General features: G+C 50.2%; 1 protein-coding gene and 1 long non-coding RNA gene across 5 annotated transcripts in view; one reads left to right on the top strand and one right to left on the bottom strand.

Moving 5' to 3' along the window:
* Window positions 1-16,594, top strand: part of ACVR2B (activin A receptor type 2B) — a 35,125-nt gene extending 18,531 nt beyond the window's left edge. The window contains exons 2-12 of one of the 4 annotated variants that reach the window (XM_059162063.1): window positions 5,980-6,187; window positions 6,929-7,038; window positions 7,199-7,350; window positions 7,430-7,573; window positions 8,110-8,253; window positions 8,591-8,739; window positions 10,496-10,610; window positions 11,327-11,465; window positions 11,559-11,689; window positions 13,122-13,225; window positions 13,829-16,594. In XM_059162063.1, coding sequence (XP_059018046.1) covers window positions 5,980-6,187; window positions 6,929-7,038; window positions 7,199-7,350; window positions 7,430-7,573; window positions 8,110-8,253; window positions 8,591-8,739; window positions 10,496-10,610; window positions 11,327-11,465; window positions 11,559-11,689; window positions 13,122-13,225; window positions 13,829-13,835 — 1,403 coding nt within the window. In that variant the 3' untranslated portion in view covers window positions 13,836-16,594. Of the gene's footprint in view, window positions 1-5,979; window positions 6,188-6,928; window positions 7,039-7,198; window positions 7,351-7,429; window positions 7,574-8,109; window positions 8,254-8,590; window positions 8,740-10,495; window positions 10,611-11,326; window positions 11,466-11,558; window positions 11,690-13,121 lie in introns of all 4 variants that reach the window. The other 3 variants (XM_059162062.1, XM_059162061.1, XM_059162064.1) reach the window with 3 other exon arrangements.
* LOC131824362 (uncharacterized) lies at window positions 9,313-22,061 on the bottom strand. The gene is made up of 2 exons (XR_009350843.1): window positions 21,810-22,061; window positions 9,313-9,383 (listed from the first exon to the last, which is right to left on the bottom strand). It is a non-coding gene; the product is annotated as an uncharacterized LOC131824362 (long non-coding RNA).
* Between the last annotated feature and the right edge of the window lie 1,198 nt (window positions 22,062-23,259).

Raw genomic sequence — 23,259 nt, 5'->3', positions numbered from 1 at the left:
GGTAACAACCTTATTTTTATTTTTTTGCTGGTTTTTCTGTTTTATTTATTTATTTATTTTTAATTTTAAATTTTTTATAAACATATATTTTTATCCCCAGGGGTACAGGTCTGTGTATCACCAGGTTTACACACTTCACAGCACTCACCAAAGCACACACCCTCCCCAATGTCCATAATCCCACCCCCTTCTCCCAAACCCTCTCCCCCCAGCAACCCTCAGTTTGTTTTGTGAGATTGAGAGTCACTTATGGTTTGTCTCCCTCCGCATCCCATCTTGTTTCATTTATTCTTCTCCTACCCACTTAAGCCCCCATGTTGCATCACCACTTCCTCATATCAGGGAGATCATATGATAGTTGTCTTTCTCTGCTTGACTTATTTCGCTAAGGATGATACGCTCTAGTTCCATCCATGTTGTCGCAAATGGCAAGATTTCATTTCTTTTGATGGCTGCATAGTATTCCATTGTGTATATATACCACATCTTCTTGATCCATTCATCTGTTGATGGACATCTAGGCTCTTTCCATAGTTTGGCTATTGTGGACATTGCTGCTATAAACATTCGGGTGCACGTGCCCCTTTGGATCACTACGTTTTTATCTTTAGGGTAAATACCCAGTAGTGCAATTGCTGGGTCATAGGGCAGTTCCATTTTCAACATTTTGAGGAACCTACATGCTGTGTTCCAGAGTGGCTGCACCAGCTTGCATTCCCACCAACAGTGTAGGAGGGTTCCCCTTTCTCCGCATCCTCGCCAGCATCTGTCATTTCCTGACTTGTTGATTTTAGCCATTCTGACTGGTGTGAGGTGATAAGGTTAGAAAGTTTTAATACCAAGACTATATAAAGAATTCATGCAAGTCCTGGGAAAAGCAGCCTAGCAGAAAAATGGGAAAGGATGTGAATAGGCATTTCCTAGAAGTAGGGGTTAATAAACACAAAAGGATGAGCAGTTTCACACATAATTAAGAAATGGGGATCAAAACTCTCCTACACCGTTTCATACTGATCAGGTGAGCAAATACTGGGGTGAGTGTGTAGCTCAGTGGGGCTGTAGTCTTCTGGGAACATGAATTGGTACATCCAGAAGGGTCCTTGGGAGGAAAGTTTGACAGTCTCTGGTTGAGTTGAAGATGCTCCTACCTTACGATAGGACCCAGCATCTCTAACATACCCCCTGCTTGCGTGTGAGCACAGGACGAGTCCAGAGGCTTCCTCGTGGCCGCGCTCAGATCCTTACCCCTTGTAAATAACCTACAAGTGCAGTGGCAGGCTGGCCACTTCCCTTGTGAGCTCGGACTGCAGTGCCGGGCTGCCTGGGTTCCAAAACCGGGCTGCCTGGTTTTGACACTTGGTAGTTACTTGGGGAAGATACTTCACCTCATTGTGCCTCAGCTTAGGATACATTTATTTATTTACTTACGTGTTTATTTGGGGCGGGCAGCGGGAGAGGGAGAGAAAAAATCTTAAGGTGTGGAGCCCTACCTGGGCTCGATCTCATAACCCTGAGCTGATGACCTCAGCTGAAATCAAGAGTTGGATGCTTAACCACCCAGTCACCCCTAAATTACTATTTGCAAAATGCTTAGTTTAGTGCCTGCTGTGTGTTTGTTAAATGAATGCGTATCAGTGTGGATGGCTCACAAATAAATGGGTCAAGTCAAACAAGCCAGTGTGTCAAGAGGTTGTTTGGCTGCTGGGAATGTGCTGGAGCTCTTCTCTTGTGTGCCAGTTCAAAGGTGCAAGTATACATGCATTGTGGATTCTATCTGTGCCACTCCACCTGGAGTCTGGGGAGTAAGGGAGAGCACTGGCCCCCACTCAAGTATGGAGGCCTGGAGGCTTCCCGGAGGAGGGTGCACCTTGGCATGCTGACGGCAGAGGACTGAGGTGGATGTGGTGGGCGGCATCCCTTTCTCACTGGTCTGCGATGCCCCTGTGGTTGGGGCTGGGCATCTGCTTCCTTTGGAGGGAGAGGGGGACTGCCGAGGGGCTTCAGGAGCCAAGGGTAGAATGCAGCCAGTTGCTGGTTGCTGGGGTCTGAAGCTGCTCTGGGAGATGTTGGCCGGGCTGGATGTACTCCAAGCCCAGAGCTCAGGGAGCCCCAGGGGAGGTGTGGCCACACTAGCTCTATATCTTCCTGCGTGGGGTCTGCCTTAATCGCCCCCCCACTTCTGCATCCCTTTGTCTCCCTTCCCCCCCCTGTTGTGCTTCCAGTGCCTCCCAGGCAGTATCTGGGTGGGCTTTCCCCTGCATCTCCCCAGCACATAGTGGGCTGTGTCCAAGGCCAGCTGGACTGGGAAACACCTCCCTGTGCTTGTCTTCGAGTGTCAGAACTGGTCTTTTTGGGGCAAGCTCTGGAATGTTGGTTCAGAGTGGAGTATGTATTTTTATTTCTCTCGGGGGTGGTATGTGTCCAGGAGTGGAGTTTCTCTGCTCACCTGGGCTGAGGGCTTGGGAAATACTGGGGTCTTCTTTCCAACAAAGTCTAAGCCCCTTGGAATCTAGGGACTGCCTGTTGGGGACACTGCTACTTGTATACATAGTTCGTCTGGAGGCTAGCAGTTGGGTTGGCTGTGACTCAGGGATGGAGTGAGCCACTGCCCAGGTATCTGGGAGGTAGGCTGCCCTCAGGGCTCTGAGGTAGCAAATATGGGGGAGGGGTACTGCTGGCACCCCATCTTGGGAGTGCAGCTTCCTCTCCTGCTGGGATAGGCGAGTGAGTGAGTGGGTGGGGGTCGGAGAACCTCATACGAACAAGCACAGGCAGGAACCCTGTGTCTATTAAAAGGCAGAGGCTGGAGTGTTGCCAGAGGCTATAAATAGCTGAGTGTGTGCAGAAGCCAGCATGAGGAGGAGGGAGAAAGGGGGAGGCCCTGGATTTGCAGTTGGCAAGCAGGGCCTGGCCCTGGTATGGGAGGGATATGGAGCCTCCCAGGTTTGCAGGTTCTCCTGGACTCTGAGTGTGAATCTTTTGGAGGTGCTGGGAGCCTTCTTGGGGGCTTGTAATGTGAAGGACTGTCACGGGCAGCAGGGAGGGGTGTGGCTCTTGATGTGACAGCTAATGTGCCAAGCACTGTCATAACCACTCTTAAAACACATCAACTCATTTGGCTTGGGAACAGCCTGAGGAATTAGGTGCTTTTATCATCCCTTTTTCACACATGAGGAAACAGAGGCACAAGATGGATTAACTCACTCAGGAAGTGTTACAGCTAGGACTTGAATGAATTAGCATAAATAGTACATATTAAAGTACTCTCAGCCTGCTTGAGGCTGCCTTACTCGAAGTTGTCTGCAAGGAGGATCTGGTCGGGGTCGGGGGCCCACTTATATTTTGAGCCCTTGGGTCTTACCTGCAGCTTTGGCCTCGTCAGCCCTGTCCACTCGGGTCCTGCCCATGGTAATGGCCAGAGGAACCTCTGCTTGGTGTGTGGCATGAGGAGAGGAGCTGGGCTGGCCGTGGCCACTGTCAGTGGCCACTGTCAGTGTTGGGACTCCTTGCCTTGCACAGGGGGCTTGTTGCTTATTTTCTGCTTGGAGATGGGAACTCCATTGAGGGACCCTCAGTCTGGGCTGCGGGCTTAGGCCACGCCTCCTGTTGTCCCTTCCCTTCGAAGTTCTGCCCTCGCCAGGTGATGACCATGGCCTTCTGTCTGTCCATTCGTTCTTCCCTCTGTCTACGTGTCATGTGTCTGGAACTGGTTCTAACACTCAAGATAAGTCAGGCTTGTGCCTTTCTCAGCCTTGCAGGCTCATGGGGGGAAGGCTGATATTTCAAAAGGGACTTTCAAGTACACTTATAATGTTTTATTTCTTAATATGAGTATTCACTGTGCTATTTTCTCTTGGAGGTTGTCTTTGGTTACATTATTTTTACACGTTTTGAATGTCTGAAGCAGTCCTTTAAAAAACAACAGGCCATTGGTCCAGAGTGGTAATTGAGGTGGTAGAGGAAGCAGTAGATAGTTCACCTGGTCTCTGGGGAGAGAAGAGCTGGAATTTAAAGGAGAAAGTGGGGAGCGTCCTGCAGCCAGAGGTAGTAACTTGTGCTAAGTCCAGAAGCAGAGTGTGTTCAGGGGCCTGGCAGTGTGGTATGACAGCAGTGGGGGAAGCAAGATCGAGGAGTGGCCAGCCTCCCTCTCTGCAGCTCTGCCCATCCCTTCAGGTTCTCCCCTCAAGCCTTAGGCCTTGTGCTCCATGAGGGACTTGGCTGGGAGAAGCCAGCATGCATCCATGCATGAGCCCCTTTGTGTAGACCCTGATGCCCTTCATGTGGACCAGGTTGGGTCCCAGCTGCCTGGGTGGTGGGGAGGCCATTCTTTTTCTTCTTACTGGTGTCCTTGCATGCCAGAGCCATGGCTAGACATTGGCATTCTGATAGGATGGCATTTGAGCCGTATGTGCTCCTACCTGGAGCTTTGACATGTGCTGTTTGCCTTTGGCCTCTGGGGGAGCCTCTTGTCCTTGCAGAGAGCTCAGAAGGGGTGGGTTGACTAGAGAATGATCTGCAGTGGGGGGCCCTTCCCTCCTGACAGCCAGTCATTGTCCTTCTCCCGGGGTGTACTGTGCATATCAAGTTCTTCACTCTCGATGGCCACTGTGATAACCTTGGCCGTGGAGTGGAGGATGAGGGAGGCTTTGGGCTGTTATGACTCAGGGCACTGAGCTCTCCCCCAGGGTCAGGATGGGTTCTTCTCTCCTGGTTGCTGGTGGGCTGGCTGACTGTCCATCGGTGGGGGTGACTCTGACCCTTTCTTCCTCCTTCCTGGGGCAGGAATACCAGCTGGGGTGGCATCAGGTCCCTGGCTTGCAGTAGGCCCAGGAAGAGTGGAGAGGTTAGGTGGATGCTTGGTGCTGGTTTCCCCTTGGGTGTCTGTGTGGTTTTTGGCAGTGAAGTTGATCATGGGTGTCTGTAAAGGGACCATAGTAGGGCACTGAGTTCTGGAGAGCTCTTTAGCCCAGGCTTCAGGCAGGGGCCATAATCTTTCCTGGGAACCTCCTTTAGCATCTCCTTCCTCCTTCCCATTACAGGGCTTTGGGGGACTGGGGGCCATTGGGGCAGATGGGAGTGCTGGGCAGGATTGCCTGAGAGGGGTTAGTGAGAAAGATGGATTTGGTGAATGTTTGAGGCCATATTTGGAAAGGAATATATTTGGAAGGAGAATATTTGAAGGGGGCAGTTGGGAGTTGAAGTGTTTGGCCACCTGGATGGCACTCATGTAGGGGGTGGAAGAGGACACAGGAATAGTGGGGAGGGCTCACAGGGGTCTTCAGGGGCCAAGCCCAGCTGGGAGGATTCTGTTAACCGTGTCTAGCCACCAGCCAGCCCTCTTTCTGCTTGGGGCACATACTCCACGTGGCGACTTTGGGAGACTTGCCCTGAGCATGCTGGCCTGCTTCTTAGGACCTTCTCCTTCCCTGCTGAGCACCAGGTGTTGTTGCTGGAGGCAGGAAGGACACTGGACTGGAGGGTCTGAGGTGGGGTGGGGGACACACAAGTCTCCCGGGGTGAGGTGGACAGCAGCAGCAGGAAGCTGCCTCTGGGAGTTTGCCCAGACATGGTCCTTGAGGTCTGCATCAGAGCCACTGGAGGTTCTGGGGGCGGGGGCCTGCAGGTGGAGGGTGGTGGTGTTTAAAACTGTGGTAGAGTCTGCCCCCCTTTCAAATGTCCAATATGGGCAAGGCCCAGGAATAGGTACTTTCAGCAGTCTCCCCTCCCCCCAACACAGTGATCATGCTACGCATGGGGGTTTTGAGGTCTCCCCACTCCTGCTGCTGCAAGGGAGCCATCCCCACCCCCACACAGGAGGCTCAGGCATCTGTGGAGCCCCTTTCTGTGCGTGTGGCCGTCAGTCTGGCTGTTGGACACACTCCCCCACACCCAGTCCCCCTCAGAGTGGCCGGGGACTCAGGACAGGCAGGCACAGGGGTTTGTGGACTGCTCAGCCCTTCTCTCACTTCCCGGGCACAGGTTCCGGGCGCGGGGAGGCCGAGACTCGGGAGTGCATTTATTACAACGCCAACTGGGAGCTGGAGCGCACCAACCAGAGCGGCCTGGAGCGCTGCGAGGGCGAGCAGGACAAGCGGCTGCACTGCTATGCCTCTTGGCGCAACAGCTCCGGCACCATCGAGCTCGTCAAGAAGGGCTGCTGGCTGGACGACTTCAACTGCTACGACAGGTGCCTGGAGCCCGGGGCCCGCCCTCACTGCCCCCCATCCCCTCAGTGCGCTGGAGTCTGTCCTCCCCTCCCGGCACCATCCCTGCCTCAGTCCTACTGGAGTGCCCCACCCAGTCCCCTGGAGTCCACCCTCCACTCCCCTAGCCCTGCAGCCTGGGGCGAGCCTGTCCTCCCCTCCTGGCACACCTCTGCTTTAGTCTTACTGGAGTACCCGCCCCCCAGTCCCACTGGAACCCCCCCTCCCCTCCTAGAGCCCGTGGGGGAGTCTGTCCTCCCTTCTGGTCCCACCCCTGCCTCAGTCCCACTGGCACCTACCCTCCAACCACCCCCAATTCAGTCCTGCTGGAGCCTGCCCTCCCCTTCCATTTGCCCCCCAAGTCCCACTGGAGCCTGCCTGTGGCTATAGGGCCCTCTAGGCCTCAGGATGTGAAAGCGAGCCTGGCATTTAAGGGTAGGGGGAGACGGGCCTCTCCTTACTGCTTGGTCAAGTAGGGATGGTGCCAGGGTCCTAGCTGTCCCGCAGATGTGTGTGCTCTGTCCCAATGCAAAGGAGAGCTCTTTGTGTGGAACCGTGGCTCTCCTGCCTGACATTTGGGTCCCACTTTAGGGGAGGTGGGTTCACACTGTCCCCTGATGGCTCCTCTTGAGCTTCTCTGTCACTGGGGAGGGCTTAGCTGGGCAGGCCCCTGTGAGGCTTGCATCCCTTAGCTGAGGGGTCCATGGGAAACTGTGTGCCTCCAGGCAGGAGTGTGTGGCTACTGAGGAGAACCCCCAGGTGTACTTCTGCTGCTGTGAAGGCAACTTCTGCAACGAGCGCTTCACCCACTTGCCAGAGGCTGGGGGCCCAGAAGGTGAGGGCCATAGGAGGGCAGGCTGGGGCCTCTCCTTGGCCCTGGAGCTCTCCTTTCAGCTCTGGAGTTGGGTGGGGAGTGGCTGTGGGGCTCTCTGGTCTGGCCCCTGAGGTGTGTGGGTGGGCGGGCTGTGTGACACAGGGCTCCGTGTGTCCCCTAGTCACGTACGAGCCACCCCCGACAGCCCCCACCCTGCTCACGGTGCTGGCCTATTCGCTGCTGCCCATTGGGGGCCTCTCCCTCATCGTCCTGCTGGCCTTCTGGATGTACCGGCATCGCAAGCCTCCCTACGGCCATGTGGACATCCACGAGGTGAGACAGGGCTGGTGAAGGGCAGGGGTAGAGGTGGGGTCACCCGGCCAGACCCTCGTAAGCCCTCCCTCTTCCCCAGGACCCTGGACCTCCACCTCCGTCCCCTCTGGTTGGCCTGAAGCCTCTGCAGCTGCTGGAGATCAAGGCTCGGGGGCGCTTTGGCTGCGTCTGGAAGGCGCAGCTCATGAATGACTTCGTGGCTGTCAAGATCTTCCCACTTCAGGTAAGTGAGCAAGGGGCTTCCAGGTCATCCACCTGTGCTATCCAGCTGGAGCTGTCCCATCCCAGGGCCATCAGGCCTGTGCAGGTGGGATGAGAGAGAGGCGGGCCCCACTGGCATTTTCTTAAAGGGCTGGGGTTGGGCTTTGCAAAACCTGATCCACTCTGGTTTTCAGGGGTTTGTTTTTGACATTAGGTTCTGCTTAGAGGCCTCGGACACCAGGCTACCCCAGCAGGTGCCCAGAACACTTATCAAAGCCAGGCCTGGCTCTGCATCTCATTTGGTGGGTGCAGTGGGCCCCTCACTTCCCTTCCTGGGCCTTAGTGGCCTTGTTTGTAAAACAGGTAAATCTAGCCCTAAGTGATCTCTGGGATCACCATTGACCTCTGCTCTGGGGCCCAGCTCAGTCCTGGTCATCTGCCTGCCTCCCTTATGGAGCTGAGGCTGGTCTGGGGTGGGGGGATTGCAGATGGCTGGGGTGGTGGTCCTGCTGCAGGGTGGCATGGCAGCAGTGGGGCTTAGCCGCATCCCTGCCTTAGGACAAGCAGTCATGGCAGAGTGAACGGGAGATCTTCAGCACACCTGGCATGAAGCATGAGAACCTGCTGCAGTTCATTGCCGCTGAGAAGCGAGGCTCCAGCCTGGAGGTGGAGCTCTGGCTCATCACGGCCTTCCATGACAAGGTGAGTCAGGTTGTGGACATCCTGTGACAGGCTGTGGGCTCCTGAGACGAGGTGGCCTTCCACCCAAGGCGACCCTTCCTCAGTGTGGACATGAGTGCCTACAAGAACTCCTCTAACTCTGGGATAAATTTTTAGGAATAAGTGCAGTGACTTCGTGATTAACACCCTCTGACCCCCAGAGGGTCCCAACCCTATTAGCTTCACATACCTTCCATGTCGATCACAGTCTCCCAGGAGGGGAGCCTGCCTCTGTCCATTGAGACAGTCCTCCTGGGGCCCGGCTGGGTCCTGTTCTGTTCCCAGAGCCTGTGCCCAAGTTCTGTGCTGTCTCCTGTAGGGCTCCCTCACGGATTACCTCAAGGGGAACATCATCACATGGAATGAACTGTGTCACGTGGCAGAGACCATGTCAAGAGGCCTCTCGTACCTTCATGAGGACGTGCCCTGGTGCCGTGGAGAGGGCCACAAGCCGTCTATTGCCCACAGGTACCTGGCTTAGCAGTTGCCCTCCTTGTGCTTGGTGTGGAGCTGCAGAGGGTTGGAGGGTGAGAACAGGGCCTGGGGTGGAGGCAGGGGGCTTTTCCATTTCATAAAGATGCTTAACTGCTCTGTGTTGGGGGGCCATCTGGCCCTTTCCTCTGCTTTCGGCCCTTTCCTCGAAAGCTGGTTTTCTCATGCCCTCTGGTGGCCACATGAGGAAGTGCTGACTCCCATTACTTCAGTTGGAGGGTTGGTTCAGCAGTTCTCCAACTTTTTGGTTAGGATCTGTTTACATTCCTTTTTTTTTTTTTTTCCTGAGAGAGAGAGAGAGAGTTCACACCCGTGCTTGGTGGTGGGGGGAAGGGCGTAGGGGGAGAGATTGAGAGAGAGAATCTGAAGTAGGTTCCATGCCCAGCGTGGTCACATGTCATCACCCTGAGATCATGACCTGAGCGGAAGTCAAGTCATATGCTTAACCCACTGAGCCACCCAGGGGCCCCAGGATCTCTTTACAGTCTTAAAGAAAGCTTCTGTGTACATGCGTTATGTCTATGGATATTTGCTATGTCAGAGTACTCACGTTCTGTTAACTCAGAGTGATGATATCCCATGTATATAGCCGCTGGAACACTCTTTTCCTGAGAATGAATCTACAAAGACAAAGAATGGATTATGAATGAAAAGAATTCTGGTCTTGCAGTTCCCCTGAAACAGTGTCAGGGACTCTTTGGGGTCCTGGGGCTACCCCTTGAGGACCGCCGTAGTGACTGTTCATCACAGTCCTCACTCAGTGCTGGCACTCCTCTGAACGCTCAGAAACACAAGGCCAGGTTCGTCTTAGTATCTCACAGACACTCGTTGTCTGTGAGATGAGGGTGTTTCTCAGCTCCATCGTACAGAGCAAGGACGGTAGTGCAGAGAAGCTGAGAGGTTGGCCATCAGACTTGGTGTAGGGTAGCTCTGTGCCTATGAGGGAGGGAAAAGAATCTTGAGTTCCAGGACTCAAAGCTCAGGGGCCCCTCATGGTAATAATATCAATGACATTTAAGGCTTACAGTGTGAAATTGTGATTTTTGTAGGTCAAAAGTAGTTGAATGTTGACTCTTCCATATGGTTTGACCTAATGGTAGTGCTCAGTAAGTGAGCTGGGTGGTCCTGAGCATGTACACTTACTGCTCCCTGAGCTTCATTCCTTACAACAAGACTGACACAGGCACTGGGGAGACCAAGGAGCGCACGCACCCCTGTTAGCACAAGGTGGAGCTGAACGCGCACTGCCAGTGCCCAGCTCTACCCTGACGCGAGCCCCTCGGGCTTGTGCAGAAACCCGGGCAGGTTCATTCTTCGTGTCACTCCCATCCCAGCTTGTGGACATTTTTCCCCAGAAGCCTTCATCCAGGCCAGTAGGCCTGACCTTGGCCCCTCCGAGAACGCAGATGCTAGCCTTTGATACTATGGGGACTGGAATGGGGTCTGCCCAGCCATTGTGATCAGTGTTGCTTTGACAGCTGTGGCAGAAATGTATTGAGCGATTCTGACATTGAGGGGGGTGAGGGGTGGAAGGGTGTCCCAAAGCAGCCCACCTGTGCAGACTCATAGAACCCCACCCTGGTGTAGGCCCTGCTCCCAGATAGGGTGCGATGGCCTGGTCTGAGTCTCTGGGGGCTGGAAGGCACAGGCTCCAGTATCTCAGGGTCAAGGTGGGAAGCCAGGAGCAGGAAGCATAGTATTCCTCTTCATCTCAGTCCACTTGTCTCCTCAGGGACTTCAAAAGCAAGAATGTATTGCTCAAGAGTGACCTCACAGCCGTGCTGGCTGACTTTGGTCTGGCTGTTCGGTTTGAGCCAGGAAAACCTCCAGGGGACACTCATGGGCAGGTAATGAGCCTCAGGGGTGCAGGAGGGGGGCTGGCACAGGGGTGGACACTGCCCTTCTGGGGCCCAACTGGCAAGACACAGGGGCAAGGGTTGCTGTGAGCTCAGAGCTGTCCGGGAACTCCAAAAGCAACACTCGTCTTCCCTGTGGGGCAGGCCAGCCCTGGAGGGTAGCACAGCCCTGAAGGTCAGTCAGTCAGACCCAGCTTTCCCAGTGGGGTCGGTACTCATCCTTGCAGCCTCAGTCTCTCTTTTCCTTTTCAGCAGAATTGTAAAGCAATATAATATAGAAGGAACTCGACTAAGAATCCAAACCAGAAACCTAGAAAACGTACCTAAAAGTGAAGCCTGAAGAAATCCTCTTAGAACAATTGTTGTCAATATTTTTAAGTATTTTTCAGCCCCTCTGTTTTTGATCTTAGTCTCAGGAAAATGCACACCAAGTGGGTAGCCCCTTGCAGTGCTCGTGTTTCGAGGAAGTAGGTAGCAGTTCCGTGTGAGAGTCCTGTCGTGTTGAGTGTGTGGTGTTTTTCAGTTCTCCTTGGGGTGTTGTACGTGTACCGTGACCTCTCGTGAGCTCCCCACGAGTGTGGTGAGGCAAGGGCTGTCGTCCCCAGCGGTGTCCTCTAAGTGCTGTCGTCCTAGCCCCGTCTAGTGGGCTTGGGCGGGGCTCTCATGTGCTGTGGTTATGATGGGCCCCCTGCCCTGTCCTTGTGTAGGTGGGCACGCGGCGGTACATGGCCCCTGAGGTGCTGGAGGGAGCCATCAACTTCCAGAGAGATGCCTTCCTGCGTATTGACATGTACGCCATGGGGCTGGTGCTGTGGGAGCTTGTGTCCCGCTGCAAGGCTGCGGATGGTGAGTGAGGCGGCAGCCCCGAGTTTCCGGGCTGTGGGCTCAGGGGCCACGAGCCCTTGGGATGACCCTGCTGGGCTCTCTGTTCCCCCCCAGGCCCTGTGGATGAGTACATGCTGCCCTTCGAGGAAGAGATCGGCCAGCACCCGTCCCTGGAGGAGCTGCAAGAGGTTGTCGTGCACAAGAAGATGCGGCCTGCCATTAAGGATCACTGGTTGAAGCACCCGGTGAGCGGCCTGGGTGGCAGGGGACCGTGTAGGGCAGGTGAGAGGGAGGCCCATCTAGGTGGGACGGAGGACGAGGATGCCTCAGGCAGCAGGACTGTTTCCTCTTCTCCTGTGGGTCAGAGGCCACTTAGTGCATTGTCTCCCTTCCATCAGGAGTGTGTCTGGGGAGGTTCTGGCTCGGCAGGGAGGTGGCTCTGCAGTTGGGCCTGGAGTGATGGGGCCTGTCGGTCTGTTCCTTCAGGGCCCATGTGGCCTCTCTGTAGACCATTTGTGGATGAGAGCCCACTGGCCCTGGGCCTGACACGTCTGGGTTTGAGTCCTGGATCTTCCCATCGATAGCTGTGTGGCTTCTGGCAGATTGCTGTATTTCTCTGAGCCTTTGTCTCCTCAGGGTAGTAATACATTTAACTGGTAATTATAAATTACTTGGCAGGACAGCTATCACATAAATGCTTAGTATGGGTTACCTCTTATGAAATATTATCTGTACTCTGCCTTCCTTTTCTTTCTGGGCAAAGGACCAAGCCGCGTGGCATCTTGTCCTCTCCAGTGTGGGGATATTATACAAAAGACCTCTGCATGTAAACTGTTTACCAGTTGCCTTCAGCTCCATTGAGGCTCTCCCTGCCGTACACCTCCCGGTTCTTTCAGATACAGGACAGCCTTGGGGCCACTGGAGGCTGGCAGTCTCCCATACATGCCATCAGGGGCCAAGTTCAGTTGCAGTGCTGCTCTCTGGAATCTGGGGCTGCTGGTGGAGAAAACTGAGACACGGGGACATACAGGCTGGGCCAGAGTCTGTCCCTTCTGCCTCAGACTTCTCAGTCTTCCAGGGCCAGGCCAGTTCCCTGATGAGGAGCGCAAGGTGCAGAGAGATCTCGGTGTGGTCTGGTGCTGAGTAGGCCAGAGATGCCTTGGATATGGGCATTGGCCATTCCTGGCTCCACTGTGTGTGTGCCAGTGGAGGTTGTCAGGCCATGTGCCCCAGATTCTTGGGAGGGGCCCTGGGGGTTGTGGGGAGTGGGATGGGTGGGGTGAAGCACTCCTGTGGTCGCCACTGTAACTGAAGCTGTGCACAGTGGGCCCCTGCATGATCTGAGATTCACGTAAGATGTTCGAATGTCACTGCCCCAAGGCAAGCAGCTGAGTCTGCCCCCGGAGTGGCCTGCATTACCTGCCCTGTCCCCTTCCTGTGCTGAGGCTGTGGAGGGAGGCCAGCAGGCTCAGGATGGTAACTGCTGGGAGGGAAGGTGTCCTGATTCCTGCAAGGTCCCCTAGGCCTCTGCTAGCTGACGGGCTGCTGGGGTTGGGACCAGTGGGCTCTGCCTGATCCTCAGGTACATCCTCAAGTTCACCTGTCCCCCATGCTTGTCTGCTGAGGGCCACTGACCATGCTGTCTTTTCCCGTTTCCCTCTCTGCACCAATGTGCAGGGCCTGGCCCAGCTCTGCGTGACCATCGAGGAGTGCTGGGACCACGACGCAGAGGCTCGCCTGTCTGCGGGCTGCGTGGAGGAGCGGGTGTCCCTGATCCGGAGGTCGGTTAATGGCACTACCTCGGACTGTCTTGTCTCCCTGGTGACCTCCGTCACCAATGTGGACCTGCCCCCTAAGGAGTCGAGCATCTAATAAGCCCAGGACACGAGTGGATCTGAAGAGGAAAGGAAAAAAAGTTGTGTTTTGTTTTGGAAATCCCGTAACACCAACAAACACATGAAATGCAGCTGCTATTTTACCTTGACTTTTTATTATTATTATAATTATTATAATTATTATTATTAATATTATTTTTTGGATTGGATCAGTTTTTACCAGCACACTGCTCTACTGTATCGCAAACAGCGGACGCGTCAGCAGGCGTTGAGGTGCTGAGCTGTGAATGCGGAATCAGCGCCATGCTGAAGAGCCTCAGCCACCTCCTGTCCCATGGGGTTCATTTTTCCCGCTTTCTCTTTGTTTGTTGTCTAAGAATCTGTGACACAAAGAAACCCATCTCCTGTCTTAGGAAACTCAATGCTGCAAACTCTACCTAGAGAAACCTTTGAAGACTGTTACTTTAAGAACACACCTTCCTCAGAGGAGGAATTTCCCCCTGCCCTCGCCCCCCCACCCTCGCCCTTATTGTTTTTCTCCCTTTCTAGACAGTGAGTTTAAGAAACAGCAGATGTGTCTTTCACGGATTAACGGGTGTTGTCCTGACCGAGGAAAAACGGGGATGACAACGAGGATGGTTTGGACCAGAGTTGGAAGGAGAGGACAGAGCTGAGGATGGGGTTTGGAACAGAGCTACACTGGACTCGGGCACGTTCGGAGCAACATCCTTTGTTAGGAGGCTACTTCTCAGGTAACCAAGAATCGAGGGGAAGGACCATGTGGAGGCCGAGCATTAATGCGAGAAGGGGTTTGGAGAAAGTCTGAAGGCAGGTGTGGCTCTGACTATCTTTTGGCCCTGACCAGTTTTTTCCCGCTGACTTGGGCTTGGGCATTGGACAGAATGTTTTCTCTGCCCTCATTTTAAGGTTAGGCAAGGGTAGAAATCATCATGTTTTAGTGACTGTGTTTTTCATAAGACAGTGCTGTAAATATCTGTAACGGAGGAAAGAGTTCAAACACTTTGCTTCTTCCTGGCACAGGTCAGGGAAATGCCCACCGGGCGCCCTACACAGCCAGAGCAAGAGGGCTCCCTGGGCGGGGCCGCTGCGGCCTGCCTGGGAGATCAGAGCATCCTGCGGCGCTGGCTCTGCCTTGTGTGGTGACACTGCTGTCCCTTCACGTGTCTCGTGCACACGGCTTTCTCCAGACCCCTCAAAGAGGTGCATATTCTAAAAACTGTTTCTCTTTTATGCCATAACCTTGCTCTAGTCAGTGAATGTTCTTATGCTGCTGTTTCAACATTTGAATTTTTTTAATTTATGAAACATGCAAATTTTTTTAAAAACGAAACACACATCCACATATACACACATGCTTTGCGATGTGGCTTCCGAGGTTTAAATTTTGAAAAGTAAAAGAATTAAAACTTCACGACCACAGACCACCTCAAACCAGAAATACCTCAGAATTTTCTACTTGTGTAAGTTTTATTATATATTTTATTAGTTGTGTTGTCTTGTAGTAAGTATATTTTAATGTAAGTTGGCTTTTATGACAAAGTTTAAAAGAAATAGAGAAAAAGAAAAAAAGTGTGAATCTTCTAGGGAGTGCTACCATTTTTGTTTGATAACGCCCCCTTGTAAATAATTGTCATCAACTGTAGATTGGCTGTCTGGGCCATCTGGGCATTCATCACTCTTGTTTGTGAAGGTGTTTCCCTCTGGTTTCTTGAGACTTTTATTTAAAAACTGGATCTCTTTCATTTTGAGGGTAGGTGAGTTGGTGAGCAATGGGGAGAGGTTGACCTGGGTGAGCAGGGGAGAGGGGTGCCTCCTCTTGACTTGAATGGAGGTTCAGATCTTTCCCTCAGCGTGTTTGGTCGGTGTTCAGAATGACAGGTAACCCCACTTGAACTCGGTTAGACTGTGGCCCTTAGGTGTGCTTGAGGTGATTTTCTTTGAGCAGCAGCAGTCGTGGAGGAGGCCAGTAGTGTCTCTGTGAGTCCACACCGTGACTTGGGACAGTCTGTGATAGAGTGGTGTGTCCGGAGTGGCGAGTGCCCTGGAGTCACAGTCTGAGCGCACACACTCCCCACTTGGCATGCCATGTGCATCGGACCTGCCACTTGGCTGTGTCCCTTTTTCTCTGTGTTTGGGCACAGGGTGCTGTGTTTTTGCTTCATGGGTCAAGCTCTGAGCTGGTCAGGGTGGTTACAGGGACAGGTTTGTTTGTGTGTGTGTGTGTGTGTGTGTGTGTGTGTGTGTGTGTTGTTTGTTTGTTTCGTAAGCTGTGTTGTCTTCTTTTTTTTTAAACTATTTTGTGCTGTGGTATTTTTCTTCCCTCGGAATAATTTTTAACAGCAAAACAGGCCTTACAGCAGTTGCTTTTCTTTTCCACTTATTTCTTTAAGAAGCTTTAAAATATTTATTGAAAAGTGCCATATCTAATTTCTTTAGCTTTCACCTCAGGCAGTGCATCTCTACTTCTCTGGTCTCTGCTTTTTACCCTCAGCGACAAATAAACCACTAACAGATGTAGCTGATTCACCATAGGAATGACCAGATCCCTCATCCTACCCAGTGTGGAACACTAAACCCCTGCCTCTCCATTTGGTTTTAGATTTCCTCTGGGTTATTTTTCTTTTGGCTTGATTGTTGTAACAATTTTGGCTTGACGTGTTTGGCCTGGCTGTGGAGGGTTGAGCTGTGGCCTTGGTGTGGGCCTTGCTGGTCAGCTATCAGTACCAACAGGGCAGGCCTTCCCGTTGGCCTACATGCCTTTTATCTGGGTGAGCTCCCTCTTTGCCAACCCTGTGCTCAGCTGCCGTGGTGGCTTTGGGGCCTGGGCACCAGAATGTCTGGAGGTGGTTCCTATGTGGTGTGGCTGGGGAAAGGGGAGTCTGGGAGCACGAGTTCTTTGGGCTTCAGGCTGCCTTTCCCTTATGCTGTGGTGTAAAGTGCACCCATCACTGCTGTTGATGGCAGAAAAAGGTGGGTAATCTTTTTCTAGGGCATGCCCCTGGGAGCCTGGGTGGGTCTTTTCCCTCAGGTAAAGTGTCTCTGTGCTGTCATGTATTCTTTGGGGAGTGAACCATTTAGAGCACTGGTTTAGGCTTTTTTGGGTTATAGGGCCTCTGTCTGTGCTCTTTTCCACAAAAATTTCATGTATTGTCTGCTTCTGGAGAGCTCAGAGAACTACTCCTCACCCCCACTCCCACCCCCACAAGCTCTTGTGGAAGACTTGTAGGAATCTGACACATCATTTTGCCTGCCTGTGGGGGATGCTGCCCCACCTAGGGTGAGAGGGTAGTCAAGTCAGGATCCTTGCTCCTTTCTTTCTGGTGTTCTTCCATCCACACAGGCATCTGGCTGTGGGCTGGGCTTTGGGAGAGAATGTGTTCTGTTTGAAAACGTCCATGATCACTGGAAAGACATCCCAAGCCAGAGAAAGACAGAAATGAGCAACAGAAGGAGGAAATGAGTGGTACTGTGTCACACTGTCCTGTAAGGAACTCTTGATGGGCCAGCGGAGGCCCTGGACATGGTCCTTAGGGACTTGCATCAGCCAGGTTTTCTCCTGGGATTGTTGGTCCCTCCCAGGAGTCCTTTGAGTGAGTTACTCAGGGTGAGGGCTGTAGGTGGAGTGTTCTTAGGAGGAAGGGAGACCTGGCTGTGAAGGGAAGTGGTTGAGTATCATTGGCTCATCGTTGGCCTTCACTGTTGAACATGGCCCAGCTTGTCCTTCATTGTTCAACATGGCTCTCTAGGTGTAGGTGCCCAGGGGGATCAGGGCTGCCTGGGGTGGGGTTCCCCATGTGTGCCAGCTGCTCCTGATTCAGAATTCCTCCTCTCTGGACTTGGGCATATGTGCAGAACAAGAGAGATCGTGTTTAGCTTTGAACATCTTCAAGTGGCTTGAGCCCCCCACTCACTTGTTCTCAGCCCAGTTCAGAATTTCTCCTCCAGGCCACCGAGCTAGTTCTTCATTGACCCTAGGGGCCAGGCCAGTCTTCTTGTCATGGCTTGTCATGTCATGCTTTAGAAAGCAAAGCAGGTGACCCAGCACCTTTCTGGTCTGTCACCTTTCTCTCCGGTTGCCACCTTCTTGCTTCCTGCTACCCTGACACTCTGCACTGAGTGCTTGAACTGTGTGTGTGGTGTTGCTTTGGTGGCAACCCCAGCACCTATGTGTGTGTGGCTCAGAAAGCTTGTCATATGGCACCGATGCTCTAAGCCATGAGGGTAGGGAGGCAGCTATTCCATCTGGAGTGGGAGGACTGGGTGGCCCTCTTGCAAGTGGAATTTTGCCCTTTTTTAGGGTGCCATGTAAAGTTCCCAGCACATACCGGTAATACGAGGGTTTGATGGTTTTTAGCAATATGGTAAGCAAATGTGTGTCATTGTTTGGAATTGGTACTAGAAGTCGAACAGCCAAGTGTCATTCCTCAGAACTTGGCTCACTAGATGGGTATCTGAATTAGAGAGCATTTTTTTGTAGCTAACTCAGATTGATTGTCAGTCCCAGCTATTTCAGTAGCCTGTTGGGTTTATCTTTGGCGATATGGCCAGGCCTGGTTCATATTTCAGGGGCTCGCTAGACCACAGCTTTCTAAGAAGTGCAGTGAGTTGGCTCATCTGCTCTCCCTACCTCCCATCTAGGGTGAGCAGCCACAAGGGAAAGAGGACAAGGTAGTTATTTCTCCTCATTTGGGTGCCATGAATTCTTTAGTTAATGGGTATTTATAAAAGCTGAACTAATAAATTAATCAGTAGCTTCTAGGTGTTCACATTAATGTTTTAGGTAAAGAAACAGGCCCAGTAATTCAGTTGATGAACTGTTTATCTTCTCAGTCTAGATTTCATGAATTCAGGGTTATATGCATAGTTATTTAAGTAAGATTCCTGGTAGTTGATTTGTAACCAGCAGTCCACCTATGAATGTATGCCAAACCTTTAGAAGGCTTGGACAAGTTTTTTAAAGTAATGATTTAGTTTTGTAGCAAAAAGAAATTGAAGTTTAAAATGCCCCCCCTTGGAAATTAATTCAGTTGACTCAGCTACATTTTAAGAACAGTGGGTCCAAGAGACCCATAAACTCATCAAATAAAAGTCCAAATTATCTAGAGGGATATTTTGAATATTTCTATTTTATACTCATTTGGGGTCCATTGTAAACTTTGGTTTGGACAAGATTTTGAATTTAAATGATTTATGACTGTTTAAGTTTTACCAAGCTTTTAAATTTTTGTGACTTTATCTTCCGGGTGTGAAAGAAGCCGGACTTTTTGATTGTGGTACTCCACGTATCCCTGTAGTGCCAAAACCAGTGATCCTTTATTTGCTCCTATGGCAGCTTGTAGAGATCATACAAGTGGTTTTTCCTCATGAATTAAAATGCGTAGTCTCTAAATGCCAGTGTGTGGTGATGGGCCCTGTGCTGCCGTTCCTATCTGGGAGGATCTTTGGACTGTCCGGGGCCTATGCAATTCTGAGAGCCACTGCACACCCACCACAGGACTCCAGAGAAGTATACCCTCGGGCATACGCGTGTATGCAATGGATTATTCAAACATGGGCTCTCTGGGCATCTGTGGGAAAGTGTTACATTTATTTGCAAAGTTTACATTTTTGAGCTCACAGTTATGAAAAGTATGACCCATTATTAGCTAATGCTTTTTAGGCAGATGAGGATGGGTTTTATTTTTATTTTTATTTTTTTGTTTTGTTTTAACAAATGGATATGTTCTGTCTTGAGTCCTGGGAATTTCTGCTGTTGATTGGGCATGGGATCATTGTCTGTTTTTCCCAATCACGTTTGCATTGGAATGTTGTTAGGTAGCATTGTAAATAAAAGAATAGGTTCTATAATAGAGATATGACACTTGAAATTTTACTTTAAAAAAATCTATAGCTCTACATATATATTTAGTTTTATCACCTGACAGATTCTTCTGCACAGTGTGGAGATTGTTTTATACCACAGATTATTTTTATAAAGTCTAGTGAGTTTGAATGAGAATGATTTTGTAATCAGAGTAAGGAGCTTTACCTTTCAGGATCAGTGTACACTGGAGTGTGAGTGGTGTGGAGCTTTTACCTAGTGCTCATATGGATTCTCGTGATACACTGGCAGATTGCAGGCCCTTATGGGTCTCCTTTGGCCAGAACTCCACTTGCGGCTGGGTGGGACAGTGATGCTCCAGCTCCGCTCCCTGCAGATTGGGAGGCAAGGGGCTGCGGAGCGGCAGGAAGAGCCTGTGGTGTGTTTTACATTTGTGCTTCCTCCTGAGATTTCTTCTGAACAAAGGATTCTGAGGTTAGAAATGAGTTTGTGAGTTCCTGCCATAGGATGTAGTTGTGTGAGGGTGTTTTGAGAAACAGAAACTATGCGGGAGTGTGGATTGGGGCGGGTTGGGATGAGTAAGATTCAGGCTATATAAACATTTGAACTGAGAGATTGGTGATTTGAGGAATCCACAAAACTGAATTATCTAGGACCAAATTTTCCAGTTTTCAGGACAGAATTTCTGGTTGATGTATTATTCAGAAAAGGAGAGGGTGTGTGGACACAGTGATCAGGTGAAATGGCGAGCTGTCAGGCACTTTGTGTCTGCTCTGGTCAGGGCCTCTTGGACGTGAGAGTGCTTGGGGGCAGCTCCCTGCTTTCAGGTAGCGAGTCACAACTGGGAGCCCTCTGAGAAAACTCAGAGCCCCATACCAGAGAGCATCTTCCAGCCATCACATAGCCCTTCCTGCTCTTCCTGCAAAGGTCAGCATGGCCGCCAGGGGATGGGAGGCGGTCTTCATGTTAGCCTTTTTATTTTGGGGTAGAGAGTGGATGGTTATTTGGGTGAGCCTTTTGGGTGGGGATACAGGGAAGGTGAATAATGAAGCTCATTCTCTGTATCGTCATTGTCAGTCCTAAGGCCCAGCTGAAGACCTGTCCCCTGACCCAGGCTGCTGCACCCAGAAGTACACTGGTTGGGATGGTTTTGTCAGGAGAATCCCTGATGTGTCGTTTTAAGCCAGATGTGCTTTTTATTCAGTCTGGTTCATAGTGAAGTTTTACACTTTACCCCTTTTATACTTTGAGTAAATTTAGTTTCAGCAGGTCTAGTAGCAGTCCAGGATCTAACCCGTGTAAGTCTAGTGAGTTTCCCTGCTCCCTGTGTAAGAACGTTTCCCTGCTCCCTGTGTAAGAACGTTTCTCTGCTCTCCAGCCACGTGTCTTGGAATGTAATTCTGTTGTGCCTTTGTTTTTGTCACCTGCCTCCCCTCAAAAGCAACTGCTGTAAGCTTTTTTTCTACTGGTCTTTTCTACTGGTCTTTTAGCCCGAAACCCCACCTTTTTCCTTTCTCCCAGCTGTAATTTCTGGATGCAGTTCTGTGCTCCAGGTATTTGAAGAACCAGTTACCTCAGACCTCATGTTGAACCGTGTCACCATCTGGGTCCTCTCGATACTGCAGGCTTGTAACATACACACGTAGGAACCCTGCCGAGTATGGGCACGCACTTGTTTTAAAGTTAAACTCTTCCCAAGGACTGAAAAAGGGGCTTCTGGCAAGCTCTTCATTGCACTGTGGTGGGATGGGTCTAGAGTGTCATCTGAACGGTGCTTCCTGGGCTCCTCTTTGAATTCTGCCATTTTCAGTATTCACGTGTCTGAATAGGTAAAGTGATTCAATTGGCTGGTCTTGCCACAAATTAGTTCCAAAGACGAGCTCTTTGTAATACATTTCCAGTCATTAAAACTCAAATGTAGAACATTCCTTTAAATGGCAGGATTAAAAAAACCCACCATTCACCACTGTGCATTTTGGGAAGATGTCTGTAGCATATGTCGCTGTGAAATTAGGCCTTGTGGGATATGGCTATTTGTCATTTTGATGTATTTTAAATAAATATATATATATATTTTTAAAGAGCCTTTTTTACCAATTCAAAAAGTTTAATTAACCAGCAGTCACCACATCTGAATTTTTGTCTCTGGGGCATAGATGGCAGACCAAGATTGAAAGTGGTAACTCAGCCGTATGAGCATAGGCTGCCTGCCTGGGCTGTCCTGCTGACCATGGGATGCTAAGGTCAGTGTGTTCCCAGTGGGTTCTGGTCAGCCCTTAAAGTGTTTGATCTCTGCCCTGATCAGTGGACTGTTGACTGCAGTCCCTACAAGTGCTTTAGCCCAAGTGGGGTTTTCTCAGAGCACTGCCACAAGCTAAGTGTATGTTTAGCCAAATAATTTCTCCATTAAGGGAAAAATGCGCTCATTCAAATGTTACCAGCAACGACAGAGATGAGAGTAGGAAATATTAGGCAACACTGGGGTTTTGATTTGGAAAGTGTCCAAGTCACTGTCAAAGGCTGTCTGAGAGCCAGTGATCATATAGAGATTCTTAGGAGACCTCATCTGGAAGTATTAAGACCTCCTGTGAGTTGGAGGGATTGTTAAAATGCCAGCAGCTTCCCCCCCCCCCCCCCACTTTTTTCTAGAATTCTGTAAAAATGCAAAGAAAATTGAGTGGTACTTACGAACTGAGGGTGAGGGTTACCGCAGAATAGAAGCATACTTGTAGATTTCAGTTCCATGCCACAAATCCACACAATGCCATTTTTCAACTGTACAAAAGAATCTGCTTATGAATTTGACATGATCTTAATGGTAGCGTCAAAAGGCCGAATTTTTCACCTGTTAATATTTTCCCACATTTGTCCTTAAATCTGAGTAACTTTACAGTACTGTAAATTTAACTTACACATTGAGTTTGATGTCAATTCTTGTGAAGAGCTTCTCCATGTAACAGACACACAGTTAAAGAACACAGCAGAATACAAAATTTGCAGGACCAATTTTGGAACCAACAGAAAATGTCACCTCTCATTTGCCATCTTTATGTATCAGTTTTACCAGCTACTTCTAAATTTGTACATTACGTTTAAGGAAAAGAAGGAAACCCCTAAGGCTTGTCTAACTTAGTGGAGAATGTGTGTGTCGGGTTTAGGATGGATAGTGAAGTCTTACTGAGCTGTGTTATCTAACTTGTATATAACAATTGTAATTAAAAGTTTGGATTCACCTGTTTCATGCGGTTTAAAGCAATGAGTAATTACAAACTCTGGAAATGTGACTAGTATTATGACTTAAGGCTGTAGAAGTGAGGAAGCTCTTCAAGTGCTAAAAATAAAGACTTCTGGTTTTTGGCTCAAATTCAGTAAGTACTGTTTGTATACCAGGATATGTGAGATGTAAATGTAATAGGTCGCTTTTCACCCTTGTAGCTATAAAATAAAAATTTTGTAGAACAGAAATAGCTTGTACTACTGAATTAACAAAAGTTATACTAAAGTATCATGTTAAAAATACACACACACACACACACACACACACGCACACACACACAGAGTTAAGCGTGTTGCTGTTACCCTGTCTGGATTTGAAGTGTACTGATTTATCTCACACACACACACACACACACACACTTATATATATTATATACATGCACACATCTAAAATGGCCTAAAGCAGACATCCATGTAATTACAGTTGCAAAATGAAGACATTTTGGAAAGAACATTGTATCATAGTTCATTCATTTGCAGTGGATCTTTGTTCCTTTTTACTGTGGTAATTTTAGAAATGAGTGTCAAGTTTGAAATTAGATCTGCTAAGTTGGGGTTTTGCTGCCTGAACTCTGCACTGGGTCCTCAAAGAAACCGATGTGAATGTAGTTTTTTTTCCCCCTGTGTGAAGAAGCAGCCACACCCCAACAGAATAGGAGGAAAAATCTAGAGCTATTTCAAGTTTTATCTTTTTGTATATGAAAATAAAATAATAATAAAACTACCCTGTGTCTCTCTTAATCACATGGTGGGGGATTGAAGTTTCTTTTCATGGGAATTAGAAATCAATACAGTGGTGCTCTCTCACTTACAGGGCTGAACTCTCAAACACCCCTGTGAGTTCCTGCTTTGTACACATGAG

Source organism: Mustela lutreola, chromosome 2, assembly GCF_030435805.1.
Source record: "Mustela lutreola isolate mMusLut2 chromosome 2, mMusLut2.pri, whole genome shotgun sequence".
Taxonomy (NCBI): domain Eukaryota; kingdom Metazoa; phylum Chordata; class Mammalia; order Carnivora; family Mustelidae; genus Mustela; species Mustela lutreola.
The sequence above is the reverse complement of the archived record's forward strand: the minus strand, read 5'-3'. Positions and strand labels throughout refer to the sequence as shown.